Source organism: Chiloscyllium plagiosum, chromosome 18, assembly GCF_004010195.1.
Source record: "Chiloscyllium plagiosum isolate BGI_BamShark_2017 chromosome 18, ASM401019v2, whole genome shotgun sequence".
Taxonomy (NCBI): Eukaryota; Metazoa; Chordata; class Chondrichthyes; order Orectolobiformes; family Hemiscylliidae; genus Chiloscyllium; species Chiloscyllium plagiosum.
In genome coordinates this window covers 45,486,597-45,504,807 of record NC_057727.1, presented here as the reverse complement: position 1 = coordinate 45,504,807, position 18,211 = coordinate 45,486,597, and the positions used below count along the sequence as shown (strand labels likewise).

Below are 18,211 nucleotides of genomic sequence, written 5' to 3'. Positions count from 1 at the left end.
TATCTAAGAAACTACAAGAGTTTAATTGTTATTTGGATAGGAAGGGTCATCTATTGGTGCAGGATTTGGAAAATCCAGTTATGTTCCTTTCCAATAGAAAAAATAGTGAAGATAAGTCTTGCTCTCTTCCAAATATTATTTTAGATCAAGGTGTAGTTACTCCCATATGTCTCAATTGTATGGTCAATAAATATGGTAAAAACAAAAAGAACTTTCACTTCCCCTCGTTCCCTTTTATGTTGTGAATTCCAGAATAAGTATTCTTTTTGTTGTCTTTCTCTTGCGGTTTCAGTATATGTTAAGAGCTGCAACAACATGCAAATAAATATATTAAACTTTTAGGAAAGATGTGTAATTCAGATGCAATGACAGGCAAACGAATCCAATCTGGTTGTGCAATGGTGTAATTCTTCCTTCATTTTTATCAGAAATTGATCGAGTGTATCAGGTTTTAACGTTTAATTGCTGAAAGATTATGAGAACTGGAATTAGCACAGAATAATTGGATACATATGTTTGCAAAATACGCCTACAGAGCCTCAGTCAAGTATTAATATTTTACCTGATTAGGTATTCACAGACTACATAAATATAACTAGCAATAAACTACTGTAATTTCTAATTCATTGTAAATTAGTCCGGTCACTTGAACTGCATTGGTGTTTACACTTTGTGACTAAGGATGGCACTAAAACTAATAATTTATGTAGAGCAAGCGTCTTCTTTGTGCTCGATAGTATGAATAATGAATGTAAAAAAGCTACTTATTGTTTAAGATGAACACGGCTCTAAAAGCTTTAATTGCTTCTGTTTCTGTTTTTGGAGAACTGAAGAAAATAAACTCATGTTGAAGATCCAAATAAAAAATCCGAACATCAGACCCAACAGTGACAAAAGTGATTCCTTGATCTTATTATGAATATGGACGTATGATTAGGAAATGTTTGCAGGCTTCACAATAAAACAAAAGCTGTAGAAAATAATTTCTGCAGTATTTAAGAAACTAAATATGATGTCAGTGTTCTCCGTGAGGTCTCACAATCTGAAGATTTTGGCAGGGTTTCATAATGTGATAAGTACCTCATAACACCAGTTGTAGTTCTGTTATTTTACGTTTTTATCTATTTCTTCCAACATTACTAAATTAATGGCCTATTAGCTTCCCATCAGAAGGAAGTTATATCTTATGTCTGGGGTTGTTTGTAATTCTCTTCAGATTCGAGTTGTGCTGGAAAAGCACAGCAGGTCAGGTAGCATCTGATGAGCAGGAAAAATTGACGTTTCAGGCAAAAGCCCTCCATCAGGAGCCTGATGAAGGGCTTTTGCCCGAAACATCGATTTTCCTGCTCCTCAGATGCTGCCAGACCTGCTGTGTTTTTTCCAATGCTACTCTAGCGTCAAGATTAATTTCCAGCATCTGCAGTACCCACTTCTGCCTGTAATTCTCTTAATATCACTCTAGAAATCTAGGAATTTATGAAATGGCACCATTTATCATGTGCATCTAGCAAACACATTCTTTGTCACATATTTTACCTACTGACACTTTGCATAAAGCATTCACGTAAAACTTGGGAAGCAACTTTATATCATTAATCCCTTCAGTTTAATTTTATGTCATTTGAGTTGTCATCACCCTCATCAAATATGATATTTTTGGCCATTTCCTGTAATAATATTCTGCTTACTTATTAAAGATGTCCGCCCATTAATCCATTGATTTTAAATCTTTTACTGTGCACCTTAATCAATCTGAACAGATTTTCACAAAGTCACACATGATTTTCATGTATGCATGTGATGTCTCCAAGCTGTCAAATTTCCAGTGCTGAAACTTTCAGTTCTGAAGAAGTCATATCAGACTCAAAATGTTAATTCTGATTCTCTTTCCACAGATGCTGCTCAACCTGTTGAGTTTTTCATACACTTTCTGTTTTCATTTATGATCTGTCTCTGCTTGGTAGGTTTTGGTTGCTGGACATGTGCTCATATACCTGTGGGCTGAAATTTAAGATCAAATTTGTTGCAAAATGTAAATAGAAAATAGGTTAAGTTGTGAAGTTAATCTATGGTTTAGTTTTAAAAATAGAGTTGATTTATCTCACAATCCAATTTGTAGCTTTGTTCAAAAGTTGCATTCTCTGAATGGTGAAGTGCAGTTTATTAAAGTTTAAAGGGTGAGCAGGATATGTTTTAAATTTTAATGTATTAATTTATAAGTCAAGTAAAATATTTGAATCTTTAAACAGTATCAGCTAAAGTTCATTTGGACTTTGCTCAGCTCTGAGTCAGAAGATCTTGGGGTCAAGACCATAAACCAGGCTAGCACGTCACAGCAGTATTGATAGAGATTGTTTCATCAACAATATGGAATTAATTCATGGTCCAGTTACTTGTCACGTGAATGTGGAGAATCTCACAATGTTATTTGAAATTAAGCAGGGAGTTCTGGTACCTTGACCAGCTTTCTTCCTTCAATCTCAACACTAAATTTAATTTGTTAGTTGTTTATCTCTTTTGTAGTTTGTGATATCTTGCTTTTTCGATTCCCTGTTGTGTTTGTCAGAAAGAAAATGTTAATTACATTTCAAAAGTAATTGGTTGGCTTTGATGCACTTAGTGTGTTTTCAGGGGCTTAAAACTGTATTTTTCTCTTTGGCTGTGGCTTTAAAATTAAAACTTAAAATAGTATTTATACATCAATGTGTTTAGTTATTCATATTCCACACACATAAGGTTTTAGGCACGAGTGCGACTATTCACTTGAGGCAAGTTATTATTTGTAGTTTCGGAAATCCGTTGGGTTTTTTTATTGGAGATGTGAGTGTAGTTACAACCAAGTGTCAGTCAGCACTTTTAATTTGGGAACATCCAATACACAATCCATGTATAAAGCACCCACAAATACAGGTTGTTCTCTCTCATAAATGTGATAGTATTTATGAACTTGTGATGGATTAAATATATGATTGATAGATGATAACTGCCTGGTGGATTGAGCAACTCATCCAATTAATGAAGTCATATCTGGGCTTGTTAACAAGTGAGTAGACCTTTTTGGAATGAACAACTTAGTTCTATCACATAACTTTCATTATCTTAAAAGCAAATTGATTTTTATGTTTCTTAAGGAAGTAGCAGTATAAGTTTGCAAGGCAGCAGATGAAAGGTCTGTGTTTTTAATGGATGTATGCCTTTGGATTCTGTTGCACCACTTACTGCATGATATAAATTACTCTTGAAAAACTTATAAGGTCACAAATAAAATTTCATACAGGAAAATACATCACACTGTGGTTGTGCTTCTAACTTCAAATCATCTTTTACCTCTCGAGTTAACTCGTTATTATCTGTCTCTGCTTTTTAAACTGTTTTTATCAGAATCCGATCTTGCTTATCTGACTATCACCAGCCATGAACTTAAGGTATGATGTATTTTAGCATACAAAATTGAAGTATTTTATTTCACTTTGTGAAATGAAATATTTTTTTCTCAAAATCAAGAGCAGGTCTTTGAAACAAATGTTAACGATTTATCTGAAATGTTCTTTACCAAATTATGATGAAGTAAGTTTATTCAGTCATTTATTGCAATATATTTTGTACATACATAATGCAGTTCATAAATATCATAATGTTAAATTTAAAATCTTGTAAAAGAAATGTTACTTTGGTTAACTTTTTAATTCAGTATTTGTTTTGTTTAGTTTCACTTTGTAAGCTGGAATTTTTTAGTGTCTTAAGTGTAGCATTATGTTGGTGAATGGTTAGTAACGGATTTGTATATTTTGTTTATCTTTTGCATAAACATATCTTCTGTTACAGCTTCTATACATTTGTTTATAATGTCAAAGCTTGGGTTATATGTTGTCGTGTTAAAGGATTCCCTACAGTGCGCCTTATAGCAGTTTTCAGTCACTCAACAAGGGATTAAATGGCAGTAGTTGGAGTGATCAATAGGTTAAGAACAATACAATCATTCTTGCTGCTAATGACCTCTGTAGTGGTGTGTAATAAAGTGTATGTTATAATAGCCTACTGCCAATGCTGCATGCTCTTTGATTTCTGACATTAGTTATTGCAGAAAAGACAATAGGATAGCACTTGTATGTTTAAAGTGTGAACTTCTATTACCCCCTCCACCTAGAAAATAGCTAATAAACTTGGCAAGTCCAGATATTTTAATAGAAATGAATTAGTATGATGGAGAAAGAAAGCTCTGTGTGGAGTTTAGAATGTGCCTTCATCTGTCTGACCTTCATCAGTGATTTAAGTTCATCGAGATTAGTGATGCTGAGAAATCAGGACATCAGTGCATAATGACTGTAAAATTAGGAAAGTGAATGCACTATGCAAATGGAAGAAGAAATCAGCGATAAAATAGAATAAGAGCTCTTAACTACAGAAATACTGAAATGCATCATCACAGCATCATGATGCAGAAGTTTGTTTGCTGGATCCTGTACTAGGGTTTGTTATTCAATACCTTTTTAAATCCTTTCACTGGCACTAACCTATTTTTAGGTTCGAAAATATCCCCCCAGGATGATATAAAGCAATAGATCAGATTACACTTTCATATTTCTACTATTGTGTGATCAATGGAAATTTTCATTTGTGTATGAATGCATGGAAACCAAATAGAATTTAGGAATAGTATCCAAACATTAAGCTATATATCTTTGAAATAATTGTGACATTTAAATAAATTTTACAAGGAATCAAATATATTTTAATCAGAGATAATATTAATACTTTCCATCTGATAAAACATTTTTTAAAAAATCTGTGTTCAGTTTTATAAAAAGCATTGAAAAAGCTTTGTATTTTGATAAGCATGAAATTTATATCCGATATCCCAACATTTCAACAAACCGTAATGATTGATTTAAAAACTGAGTTTCATTCTACTAACGTGCAAAATTTATGATACTGTTATGAAATGTTAGCATGAAAATAACAATGCAATGTTGTTTGAGACAGACTGTCATTTTAATGTCGGCTTCATTATCAGAACAAGACATCATCCTTCATACACAATGTGCAGGTTTTACTCTGTTTCAGTTCAGAAGGATGTCCATGCACTTGGACACATTAATAGTTGCAAATGTGAAATGCTATCAGGTTCATCACTGTAACTGTTTGTCACTGAAATGTCAGTGAGAAAAGCTGCTTTGGGTATGTCAGCAATATGAAATATCTGGCTCTATCAACAACCACATAGTTTGAATCAGTATATGAACAATTGAGATCATACTGGAGCCTTCTTTTAAGAAATGGCAATGTTCACATTCAAAACTAGCATTTGTATTAGTGATAGATTGATATTAGTCATAGAAATATAAACACTTTTTTTCATTTCTACTTTACATAGTAAGTCTGCAATTTTCATAGAATGTTTTTTTTTATAAAGCTACCGTGCTCCATACAGGATTTCATATTTTGAAATACTATAAGTATTGAACCATACTAATTGCTAAAACTCTGTTTCAGTCATGGGATTGGAAAGTTTTTTTTATGCCATGTGTTTAAGAGCGACCAACCTCTGTTCTTTGGTCCAATTCCTGTTAATCACTGACCCAGAAAATAAGGACAAAGAGTACATGTCAGTGCCTTAATAAAAAGAAAATACATAACTTTCGGATTCAATCTTTGCTAAGATAAAAAGAAAAAAATGTTAATATACCATTTCATTGCAGTTTTTGATTGAATCATGTTGGGATACAGCTTGAAACTGATATGACAATCTCAGCACTTCACTCAGCAATTTTCTGCTAGATGATAATTGTTATAAGTCCATGTACAGCTTTAGAAATATTTTGTTCCTTATTCTCATGTGTTGTGTCTTTAGGTTCCAGTATCAGTGGCTATGATGACACCTCAAGTGATAACTCCCCAGCAAATGCAACAGATTTTACAGCAACAAGTACTGACTCCTCAGCAACTCCAGGCTTTGCTTCAGCAGCAACAGGCTATCATGCTACAGCAGGTAACTTCACTATCGGCTATTAAATCAGGTTTACAATCACGTTACCTGAAAGAACCCAGTTCAGTTTCAGTCAAAACTGGATAGCATCATTTATGTAACTCTTCTCACTTATTTAAAATCAGACAGGCAAGCAAATTTTCACATCTAAATAGTGACGAACATTATGTGTAGCTGCCTACTTCCACCTCTGTAACCTTGCCTGTCTCCACACCTGCCTCAGCCCATCTGTTGCAGAAATTCTCTTCTGTGCCTTTGTCACCTCTACTCTCAACTGTTCCACTCCTTTTCTGGCTAACCTCCATAACCTTCAGCTCAACAAAATGCTACTACCCATAACCTATCTGGAGGAAGTCCTACTCATCCACCAGCTGTTTCTCTGTTGACTTACATTGGTTCCCAGCCACCAACACTTTTGATATATAATTATCATCCTTATGTTTATTCACGTGTAAGGCCTTTTTCTTGAACTTTGTAACTAGCTTCTGTCCAGACCACTACTCTTATTCCCACAGAATTCTGTGTTTTTATGAGTCTAACTCCATCTGCATCCTTTTTATTGACAGCTAATATCTTCTGTACTCTGGATTCAATTTCAAATCCTTCCTGTTTCTCATTTCTGTTTCCTCTTTAAGACAATATTTAATGCTCACTTCTTTTACTATCTCTCCTCTAACTTCATTGGCTTGGTATCCATTTTTTTCTGATTACAGTACTGTGGAATGCCTTTGATTTGTTTTTCCATCTTGAAGGCACAATGCATGCCAGATCATTGGCATGGTTTTCTTATTGAGAGGAACATTTCTGGCAAGATGGAACTTCTACCTAGTACATATCTACCTCTCTGAGTTCAGTTTCAAGAACATCTGCACATTAGACGCAGATTTCCCAGTGTCTAATTTGTCATCACGCCAAGCAGCTGAAACAATGGACCAACCATACCATGAGGCAGAGCCATCAATCCAACTACCTGAAAGATTGAAGTCATTTTAAAAATAACATTGGCTGCAACTCTTGGAAATTGTACATTGCAAGACTAATGCCACAAGTTCCAATATCAAAAACAACCTAATGTCTTTTCTATTTACTTTTAAATGTTTCGCACCAGAGCCTTACAAACACTCCCACTGTTCCATGCTCAACATTATAAAGCTGCACTGACCGTTTTAAAATTTGATTTACGTTTCATTGCCCTCTACAAACCTAGCAAAGAAAAACTTGGTTAAGAGGGTGGGGAATATCTAAACCATTGTCTTTCATCCAGGATGAAAAGTCTTCTGTAACAAGTATATAAATTGTGTATAAAATCTACATCAGGGTGTTACTTATGTACACTACTTTGGATGACAATACTATCCAATTCATCCCACGTCAACATACAACTCTGCTATGTTCTTTTACTGATTCAAGTGCTTTGCTGAACTGATGAGCTTTTGCAGCTATTCTGCATGAATATCTTGCCAGGTATTATAGATAAATCATGTGCTATGCAACTATTCATGTGGAAGAGATGCTTTAGACTTTGATAGCATTCTGTACAATAGCTACATTTTACCTTTACTTGGTTCGATTCCTACATTGCTTTAATCACTTATAATCCAAAAATAACCAGCATGTTCTCATTATAATTCCACATGATAATTCCTTATCTTTACCAGAATGCATTTTTAATAATTCTTTTATTAATAAAGTAATAAGTAAACTACCAATAATCACGTTTTGTCCAAAGAATGACTGTTGGTTGCATTTGGCAGAAATGTTATGTAGCGGTATGCATTTAGCGAAATGTTGGTTATAACTTTACATGTAGTAATAGAGGGAGAGAGTATTCATTGCAGTTGTACTTCTATCCTTTTCAAGACATGTTATAGTCTCGTCCAAGCACCATCTGGCAATGAGCTGAACAAAAAATACACTCCATAGATTCCTTTACACTGTACATACTATAGGATTCTCCTTCAACCCATTATCAGGTTTTCCCCTTACTACCCTGTTCTAATATTTGATATTATGATATACCTTAGATAATTCACTTAGATTTAGCACAGGCCAGATTTCTCAGTGGAATTTCAGTGTATTCTTGGCAGAAGATAGCAAGGTTTTTTTAAGGGTTATTGACATCCTATTCCTTGTTGCCCTCAAGCACTAAGCCTAACTAACAATGGACATTGCATTCTTGTTTCCGTAGTGTGTCACATACCAATTTCCATATAATGAGCCCTGTTGTGTTAATCCTGATTTCTTTAAACTTTGTTTGTTGTGTTTTTATTTTGTAATTTTATTTAGGCAGTTCCTTGACATTTCCAGGCATAGGGGATAGTTTATTATGCCAGAGCTATCGCATAACAGGTCACTAGAAGACAATTTTGAACTGTCTGGCCTGTTTATCAAAAAAAATCATGGTGTCACAATAACTTAGCTGCAAAGTACAGCTCCATCACCTTGGTAGCATTGACATCATGGTGACAACGTTAGTGTGAGCACTAATGTGCATGCAGCAACAGTACGCAGAGTTGGCTGATCATGACATCAGGCAGCATGTAGTACTAATTTGATATCAGATTGGTAATTTTGGGCCCTCAAATCTACTTAGCAATCAGCCCTAAGCGTGCATGATGAACATGTGTTCTACAGCTTGCCAAACCCCAACATGCATGGTTTAACGGGATTATTTGCTGCTTACATTCTGCTGGCTCTCTTTGAGTTTGTGTAAGTACTAGGCATTTGGAGGAGTTGAGGGTGCTTGATAGAGTATACAGAGAGTGGTATGGTATGTGAGAAAGACATTGCTTGTGACTGCACCACTCAATCGTAGGATCTGTAGGGGCAGTCCCCTTGGGATGATCATTAGAATCAGTTGGTGCAGAGTCAGAGACCAAGAAAACCAGCTGCTCACAGAAGGAAGAGGATGGGTGAAGCACTCTTCAGAGGAACTCTTACCTACTGTGTCTTCTAAGAACAGTTCCCATTCTCTAGCTCGTGTTTGTGATTCATCAAGAAAATAGTTAAGAAGTACTGTGCAACTTCTTGGGACCAGATCTGCAGTGTTAGAATGGGCAAGGATGGCTCTGCCATTGACTGTGGAGGGGATTGTAGCCATCAATTTCTTTGTAACTGGATGCTTTGAAACTGTAACAGGCAGTTATCGATTGTTGCTACTTTAGCACAGTGACAAGAGTTTCATTCAGAAGAAGCAACTTTAGTGTTTTCTTTGAGCAGAGAGAATGAGGAAGACTGCACAAAGAGCTTTGCCAGTATAGTAGACTTCCCTGTGTTGTCACATACCATTGAATGGACCCTTCTGGCTTTGTGGATATTACATCTCAATGTTAAAGTGCATGAAAATTACAATGGGGCAAATGCTCATTGAATGTGCAGCTGGTGACTGTGTTTGGCACATCATGTTGGAGCATGTTCACTATCCTGGCAGCAGTCATGCGTTCATGCTACTCCAGTCCATTTCAGTCTTTTAACAGGTCAAAGCAATGCAGACTACCTTTAAGTATTGTCTTGCTGAGACATGCTCGGTTGTATGCCACAACCATTATAATTAGCACACAGTATAAGGTTTCCAGTTATTTGGGCTATTGACTTTAGACTTTCCTTACCCATTCTCCCCCTCCCACTCTTCCTCCCTGTTCTCTGTCTGTTGCCTACAGAGATTTAACAATGTATGATTGGGAGCACTCTGCTAGCAGATTGGTGAACCTTACCTCTCCACTCCTGCATTTGTAGCACAGTACTTTAATTTACTAACAAGCCATGTCACCAAGCTATTCAAATAACACATTTATGTATAGATCCATGACAAGCTGAATTAAGAGGGTTTATTGTAGTAATTAGACAAACATTTTAAATCAGCTAATAATTTGAATACTACCCTGGAGACTCTTGTTAGGCCCAATTAGTAGTACAATGTATTCTGAATTAGTAATCACTTGCGTGAATCTGTACCAAATAAATATCACAAATTACCTTGAGTTTTTTTAAAGTGAGTCGCAATCACAAGTTTAGCATCCTCTATTTTGTCTCAGTACACTGCTGTTACTCGGTGAAGATGATTTTTATCATGCAAGTTCAAGAATTGGCACCTGTTTTCATTGTGCTGTCTGTATCTTTTCCAAAATGGCATTCACAGAGCCTGTGGACACTCTTGGCGAATGATGCCAGGTGCCTTTTTTGTCTTATTGAATATAAATCAAAGTATACAGAGCAGCCAGACCACTATATCAATCAGCAATACCATTTTGGACCTCAACATACAAATAGGTGGTAGCCCTGAACACATGCTTAGCACCAGTGCTACTTACAGGGATCAGCTTCTGACTGGTTAATTGCTGATTGAGTTCTTCTTATTCTATGATTTTGCAAATGTTTAGTGTTGTCTTTAATTGCTACAAGATACAAAAGCAATCAGAGAATGTCTTGCAGACTTTCAAGGATTCTGCACAAACCACTAGACGTGAGTAGTGTAGTAGCCATTCTCCTTGGTCGAGATTGTGGTGCTGGAAAAGCACAGCGGTCAGGCAGCATCCAAGGAGCAAGAGAATTGATGTTTCGAGCATAAGCTCTTCATCAGAATCAAGCTTATGCCCGAAATGTCAATCCTCCTCCTTGGATGATGCCTGACTGGCTGGCTGTGTTTTTCCAGCACCAAACTCTCAACTCTAGTATCCAGCATCTGCAGTCCTCACTTTCTCCCATTCCTCTTGATATATAGTGTGACTTGGAGAATGAACTGTTGGCCTAGCATAGCAGCAGGACAAACTTTTGGAGAATGAGAGGGTGGTGGAGAGCAGGGCAGTCACCTGGATGGCATATTTGGCAAAGCGTTCAAAGCAATTCTCTTCCCTGAACATCAGCAAGGAACAAAGTGTAAGGTGTCTGCACTTCACTGAAACCTGACATTTTCTGCACCCACAATTGCAACCTCAGGACCTCATTGCTAGTGACTTATGGTAACAGTGGTGATGCATTTTTATGTGTGTGGCTCCTTGCAAAAACTGGAGCTGAAGATATTTGACACAGTTGCAGTTTTCTGTGCAATGTGGAATAAAAGAGGTCCGAAGGCTCCCTATTTAAACACTGCAAAATATTTCATTTCTTCTTGCCAGATACTAGTAGGCAGAGCAAAATTACAGTGTTGCTGAGCTTGCAAGCATCTTCACAATGCCAAGTGCTATTGACTGCACGCTCATCACTTTTTACAGATGATGCATATACTGGAACACCTAGCTAATTTTTGACGATAGGCATTGAATCATCCAGGACAATGCCTTGGCAGTAGTCATGATACCTGCTCTCTGCGACAGCCCACAATGCTGATTACATTAGAACCACCACAGCAAACCAAAAGCTAGTTCCTGGGCCTCAAACATTATCTATTGAGAGGTTGAACAATTAAAAAAAAACTGCCTAAGAGTAGACTGCCTAGCCTGTTATGTCCCTGCCAACTGTGAAGGAGCTATCCAGTCTATATCCCACTTTCCAACTCTCAGTCTAGAAACCTACAGTGTACGGTATATGAGATGTACATTAAAGTGTTTTATAATGTGATGAGGGTTTTACCTCTACAATCCCTTCAACAACCTTCTGGATGAAAAACGATTGTTCCTCAACTTATCCCTAAACCTTTGACTGATCATTTTGAATGTATTCTCTCTGATTATTGACCTCTCTGCGAATTGAAATAGATCCTTCCTATCTACTCTACCTATGTGCCTTGTAATTTTACGCACCTCAATTAATAGGCTCCTCTGTTCCAAATAAAGCAGCTTTAACCTAACAATGCTTGCTTCTATTCTTGGCATCCTTCATTGTGAACTTCTAGAGTGATCACATACTTCTAGTAATACGTAGCTAGAACGCGACATAGCATTCTATGATCATTTTGAATGTATTCTCTCTGATTATTGACCTCTCTGCGAATTGAAACAGATCCTTCCTATCTACTCTACCTATGTGCCTTGTAATTTTACGCACCTCAATTATTAGGCTCCTCTGTTCCAAATAAAGCAGCTTTAACCTAACAATGCTTGCTTCTATTCTTGGCGTCCTTCATTGTGAACTTCTAGAGTGATCACATACTTCTAGTAATACAGTATCTAGAACGCGACATAGCATTCTAACTGTGGTCGAAAGAATGTTTATACAGTTCTATTATAACTTATTATAATAAAGGCAAAAATGAAAAGAATCCCATATGCTTCCTTGACCACCTCATATGTCTGTCCTGCTACCTTAAGGGTTATGTAGACATGCACTCCAAAGTCTTTCAGCTCTTCTGCAATTTTTGGAATGTATATTTTTTGGGTCTTATTGGCATTTGACCTCCCCATATTCCTCACCTCCCATTTCTGCAGTTTGAATTCCATTTGACACTTTTCTACCCATTTGGCCTGTTTGTATTATCCTGCATTTTGCAGCTTTCATGCACACTAAGTTTCTTATTATCTGCAAACTTCTTAGTCATGCTCTCTGTATTTAAGGCTAAATTATTGATATACAATATACTGAAAGGGACACTATACTGTGCTCTGTGGAATCCCAATGGAAACAACTTGCCAATCATAAAAATGCACAAGCATAACTCTTTGCTTTCTGCTACTGAATCAGTTTTGGGTCCGCCTCACTGCTTATCCGTGGAATCGCTAAGATTTTTAAAATCCTGATCAATCTCGTATAAGAACTTGTCACAAACTGTGCTAATATCCATGTAAGATGCAATCTCTTCCATCTTCTGCATTAACTTGTCTCAAAATTCAAACAAATTAGTCAGATATAAGATTCCCTTCATAAAATCCAATTGCTTGATTAATTCAAGGCACCCTAAATGATAATTTATACCATCATTGTTTATTTTCTTTTAAGATTAGCCTTTTGGACCTGTAGTTATTCAGGATGCCCCTTTCTCCCATTTAGGACAATGCTACAATGTTAGCAGTCCTCTAGTCTTCAAGTACATGGAGACTAATAGCCAGAACTTCCACTATTTTTGCTTGGTTTCCCTGTGCACAGGTATGGTTCATGTGAGCCTGATAATCAACCACTTTCAAGTATACTGAAGCTTTTAATATTTCCCTTCTCATTCAGTTGATCTCATCCAACGCTTCACATTCCTCCTCCTTAACTTTATCCTTCTCTCTTAAAACAGATGCAAAATATTAATTGAGAATCATGTCCATGTTTTGTGCTTCCACACACACAAGTCACCTTTGAGGTCTTTTAATGGCCCTTTTCGGTCTTTACTTATTTCATTGCTCTTTATCTATTTATAAAATACCTTTGGACTTACCTTGATTTTGCTTGCTGTTACTTTTTCAGGCCTTCTCTCTGCTTTGATAATTTTATTTTTACCATTATTCCTGAATTTTCATTACTTCTCCAGGTTTCTTGCAGTATTAACCACTTTCGATCTAACACAAACTTTCTCTGTATGCCTTACCTACCCACAGTATACTTTTCAAAATCCAGTGGGAGGTTCTAGATTTCTGTTTATGGGAACATATCCATTCTGAATCCTGATGTGTCCAGTTGCTGTGACATTCATCTCCCTTAAACTGCTTTCTATCTGCTTTTTGCCAAATCACATCACAGTTGAGTAAAATTCATCTATCCCTAATTTAAAACTTTTATTCTTGCGTTGTTTCTTCTTTTGCATTAGTTATGATTGCTACCAGTTACATTTTATGTCTGTGGCTGTAGAAAGGCCGCCCTGCCCCAATAATTATTCAGTTCCCTACTGTCATTGTTTTTCTGACCTTCCACTCTTCCCCATGTCCCCACCCCCCAAAAAAAGCTGCAAAGTTAAGTCACCCTAATACATATACTTGACTTTGGCGGTATTGCAAGGAGGCCATGGCTAATGACTCTAGTGCACAATACATGCACATCTGTGCACCATCCATAAAATAAAAGTCAAGCCCCCACATACAATGTGCCATATTCCCTGGCACTAAATGGCAGAGCAGATGTTGGATATTTTGTTGTTCTGCTGGAGCTGCCCAATCTCATCATCATGAGGGAACAGCCCTGATGATGAAGGGTAAGGAAGTAAAGAGCATGAATACACATAGATGTGAGGCAAAAGAGGGTTAGAGGAAGGCAAAAGACCATTGAGACAGTTTCTGTCTGACCGCATCATCTGCACATAACACACCCGAGTGTGCAATTCCAGTGACTGTAACACCAGTTCCCCATTCAGCACCATTAGCAGGTCATTTTTTCCATTGGCTGCCACCATGCAAAAATAAATAAGCCATTAAGTCAACTTTCTAATTCAAGCTTATAATTGAAATCATACCATATTATCTGAAAAGATCAACTCATCACCTTTGTACATTCCCTTGCTGTTTATCATTGTTTGGCCTAGTGCCCCAGATTCTATGATATATCATAATAGCTGCAACAAAGCTGCTTAGTAGAGAAATCTGTAGTTGGCTTTGGAAGAGGGCCTTGATATGCTTACAGCCTAGAGACCAGGCTATGATTGGTGTTATCTCACATGGGTTTGTTCAATACATAGCTACCTGATGAAGGAGCAGTGCTCCAAAAGCTTGTACTTCCGCATAAACCTGTTGGATTATCACCTGGTGTTGTGTGATTTTTAACTCCGCATGGGTGGCAGCTAAGGCTTGATTGGCTGTATGCTAAAACTGCAAAGGTACAGATGGAGAGGCACTGGTGAGAGAATGAAACTTGTCTTCCAGAGAAATGAAGAATCTCCATTGTCTGCGATGATATAGATATAGAATCCCTACAGTGTGGAAACAGGCTTACAACCTAACAAGTCTACACCGACCCTCCAAAGAGTAATCCACCCAGACCCATTCCTCTACTACTCTACATTTACCCAGGCTAATCCACCTAACCTACACATCCCTGAACACTATGGGCAATTGTAACAGGGCCAATTCACCTAACCTGCACATCTTTGGATCGTGGGAGGACACTGGAGCAAACCCACACATGGGCAGGATGTGAAAACTCCACACAGACAGTCGCCCGAAGTGGGAATTGAGCCTGGATCCCTGGTGTTGAGAGGTAGCAGTGCTAACCGCTGAACCACCGTGCCACCCCATGATGTCTCAGCAATCCCAGCAATATATTTGATGGACATGGATTGCTGTGACAAGTTGCAAACCCCTTTGTGTGCTAGAGTTCACAGTCATGATTTGATAGCAGCAAGGTGACCTCGCATAACACTATTCTGACCCTCCCCTGTAGCACTCCGATATTGGGTGGGTTTTGCTTGTGGCTCAGTAGAAACTGGACATGGCCATCGGATGTTGTATCATGATTGGGTCCACAATTGTAACAATGGAATTGCCCATTATTTCATTTCTTTTGGATGAGCTTTAAGCTGTGTGTATGCCCTGTGTGCACCTGGTGTTGGAATTCTCCATGCTGTTTGAAATTGGCCACAAGCTTTCTGGTAGGTTTTCCATTGCACCATTCGTACGTATCAGCATTTCTCCATAGGCATACCAGTCAGTGTGCTCAGGATAAAGTGAGGACTGCAGATGCTGGAGATCAGAGTCAAGAGTGTGTTGCTGGGAAAGCACAGCAGGTCAGGCAGCATCCGAGAAGCAGGAGAATTGACGTTTCGGGCATAAGCCCTTCATCAGTCAACGTCCTCAGCTGAGTTGTTTGCTGCTGAACTTATGGTCTTGTCCCTGACAAGTTGGCAACTGCACTAACCTTGTCTCCTACCTGGACTGTCATTCATGCCTAATATTTCGCCACATGTGGATCCTGCCTGTAATATATCCTCCAAGTTATATGCAGTGTCAGTATCTCAGCTAGTGCGTGCAAGTGTCGCTACCACTTTTGCATCATCATCACTCATTCCTTAGAGATATTCATTAACTGGCATCTATTGATATCTGAAAATTAATAAGCATAACAAGAATGCTGTGTGGCAGCAACTTGCATATTTACATCACTTGCAGCTTTTAAATCAGAAGAGAGTGGAGTTGAGGGAGAGGTTGGATGTGAGGAATTAGATTAGGTATGAGGATGCTAACATCTTCATTGGTTTTGGTATTAAGTACAGCTTGAACACTGGCCTGATGCTGGCTAAACCTGTCTCCTTTTGGATTTAGGACATGCAAATGTGCTGGTCCCCTTCAATTACTGCCTACTTCCAGTTACCCACTTGTTCAAAATTGTGATGTGGGTGTGGGGTTTACAATGGCACTGTAATTTTTATACATGAGATGAATCATATGAATATTGGAGTTAGTATGATTTGGTAAAGATTTTGATAAGTGCCCAATAAGCTGGTGAAGATGTTGAACAGTAGCTGCATCTACTTGTGCATTTAGCAGCACATGGGATTTGACGATGGATTTGTTGACTTTGAAAATTTCTTGCAGCAGTCCTCAAGCTCCTCACGGTTCAGCTCCTGTTCTTGACTTCCAGGCCCAATGCTCTTTTGATGCATGTCAGGAAGGCTTCTGTGGATACAGAACTTCGCTCTGTGGATATAGAACTTAGCTCTTCCGTTCCCCTCTTGCACCAAGAATTCCAATGCAACATCTGAAAATCTTGGAGCCCCTATCCTGTTTTTTTCAAAATGAAATTTACTTAGTGCAGCAATTGCTGCAATCATATTACACCTCATCTTTAAGCAGAGCAGGCCAACTTCTAATTGATGTTTGTTATGAACAATACCAGACTTTTACTGATCTGTCCAAACAGTGAAAAGCATGATCTGCTATGATAACGCCTGTGTTGCAGTCAATGTGTAGTTGCACACCATAGGCAGAATATTATGCATTGTCAAGGCCAGTTGGTCAGATGGGAAGGGTGAATAAAATCAGATATAACAACAGGTGTCCCACTCTTGGTACCTTGCTTCAATCCCACTGCATTTTTTCATATGATGGGGGAGGAGTTGGCAGCCTTGACCAGTCAAACTCTTTACGTGGCCAGTATCCTTTATTCATTCGTGGTATGTGGGCATTGCTAGCTTTGCCGGCATTAATTGCTCACCCCTACTTGTTCAGAGGACAGTTAAGAATCAACCGCATTATTAGTAATATGTAGGCCAAACCAGATAAGGATGGGGGGGGGCTTTCCTTCCCTAAAAGCTATTAGTCAACCAGATGGGTTTTACACCAATTAACAATAGTACATGTTTGTCATTAGGCTAATTTTATGGGGTGTAGGTTCGCTCGCTGAGCTGTATGTTTGATATCCAGACGTTTCATTATCTGGCTAGTTAACATCATCAGTGGTGACCTCCAAGTGAAGTGACGCTGTTGTCTCCTGCTTTCTATTTATGTTTGTCCTGGATGGGGTTCCTGGGGTTTGTGGTTCTTCAAGAAGAACGGATACTCAAAAAATACAGTGCGCAGATTCCTCAAGAACAAACCACGACAAGCAGACCAAACACAGCCAGAAACCCTAACCACCTTACCATACATCCAAGAAGTTTCGGAAATGACAGCCAGACTACTAAGACCCCTCGGAATCCTAGTAGCACACAAACCCACCAACACTCTCAAACAAGAACTAACAGACTTAAAAAGCCCAGTACATCCCATGGACAAAACCAACGTCGTCTACAAGATTCCATGCAAGGACTGCCACAAACACTACGTAGGACAAACAGGAAGAAAGTTAGCCACCAGGATACACAAACACCAGCTAGCCACAAAAAGACACGACCCTCTCTCCTTCATAGCCCTACACACGGAGGAAAAAAACCACCATTTCGACTGGGACAACACATCTATCCTGGGACAGGCTAAGCAAAGACATGCCAGAGAATTCCTAGAGGCCTGGCACTCCAACCACAATGCCGTAAACAAACACATAGATCTAGATACCATCTATCAACCTCTCAGAAAACCAACATGAAATGACATCACCACAAACCCCAGGAACCCCATCCAGGACAAACATATAAATAGAAAGCAGGAGACAACAGTTTCGCTTCACTTGGAGGTTGCCACTGATGATGTTACCTAGCCAGGTAATGAAACGTCTGGATACCAAACCTACAGCTCAGCGAGCAAACCTACACCCTAAACCTCAACCTGAGCTACAAACCTTGCAAAAAGGCTAATTTTATTTGGTATTCAAATTTGTAAAATAAACTTAAATTTCACCATCTGCCATGGTTCAATTGAAACCTATTCCCCATTTGCCTGGGATACAAGGATATTAGTTCAGTGTTATTACCACTACACCACCTCCTCCCATGATTCCTCTGCAGAG

The 18,211-nt window shown here is 38.2% G+C and overlaps 1 protein-coding gene across 12 annotated transcripts in view; it reads left to right on the top strand.

Moving 5' to 3' along the window:
• The window catches only part of foxp1b (forkhead box P1b), a 422,867-nt gene that overhangs the window by 278,891 nt on the left and 125,765 nt on the right, over positions 1 to 18,211 (top strand). For 11 of the 12 annotated variants that reach the window (XM_043708338.1, XM_043708343.1, XM_043708337.1 and 8 more), the window contains one exon: positions 5,852 to 5,989. In XM_043708338.1, the coding sequence (XP_043564273.1) occupies positions 5,852 to 5,989 (138 nt within the window). Of the gene's footprint in view, positions 1 to 3,331; positions 3,426 to 5,851; positions 5,990 to 18,211 lie in introns of those variants that run through there. The other variant, XM_043708348.1, reaches the window with a different exon arrangement.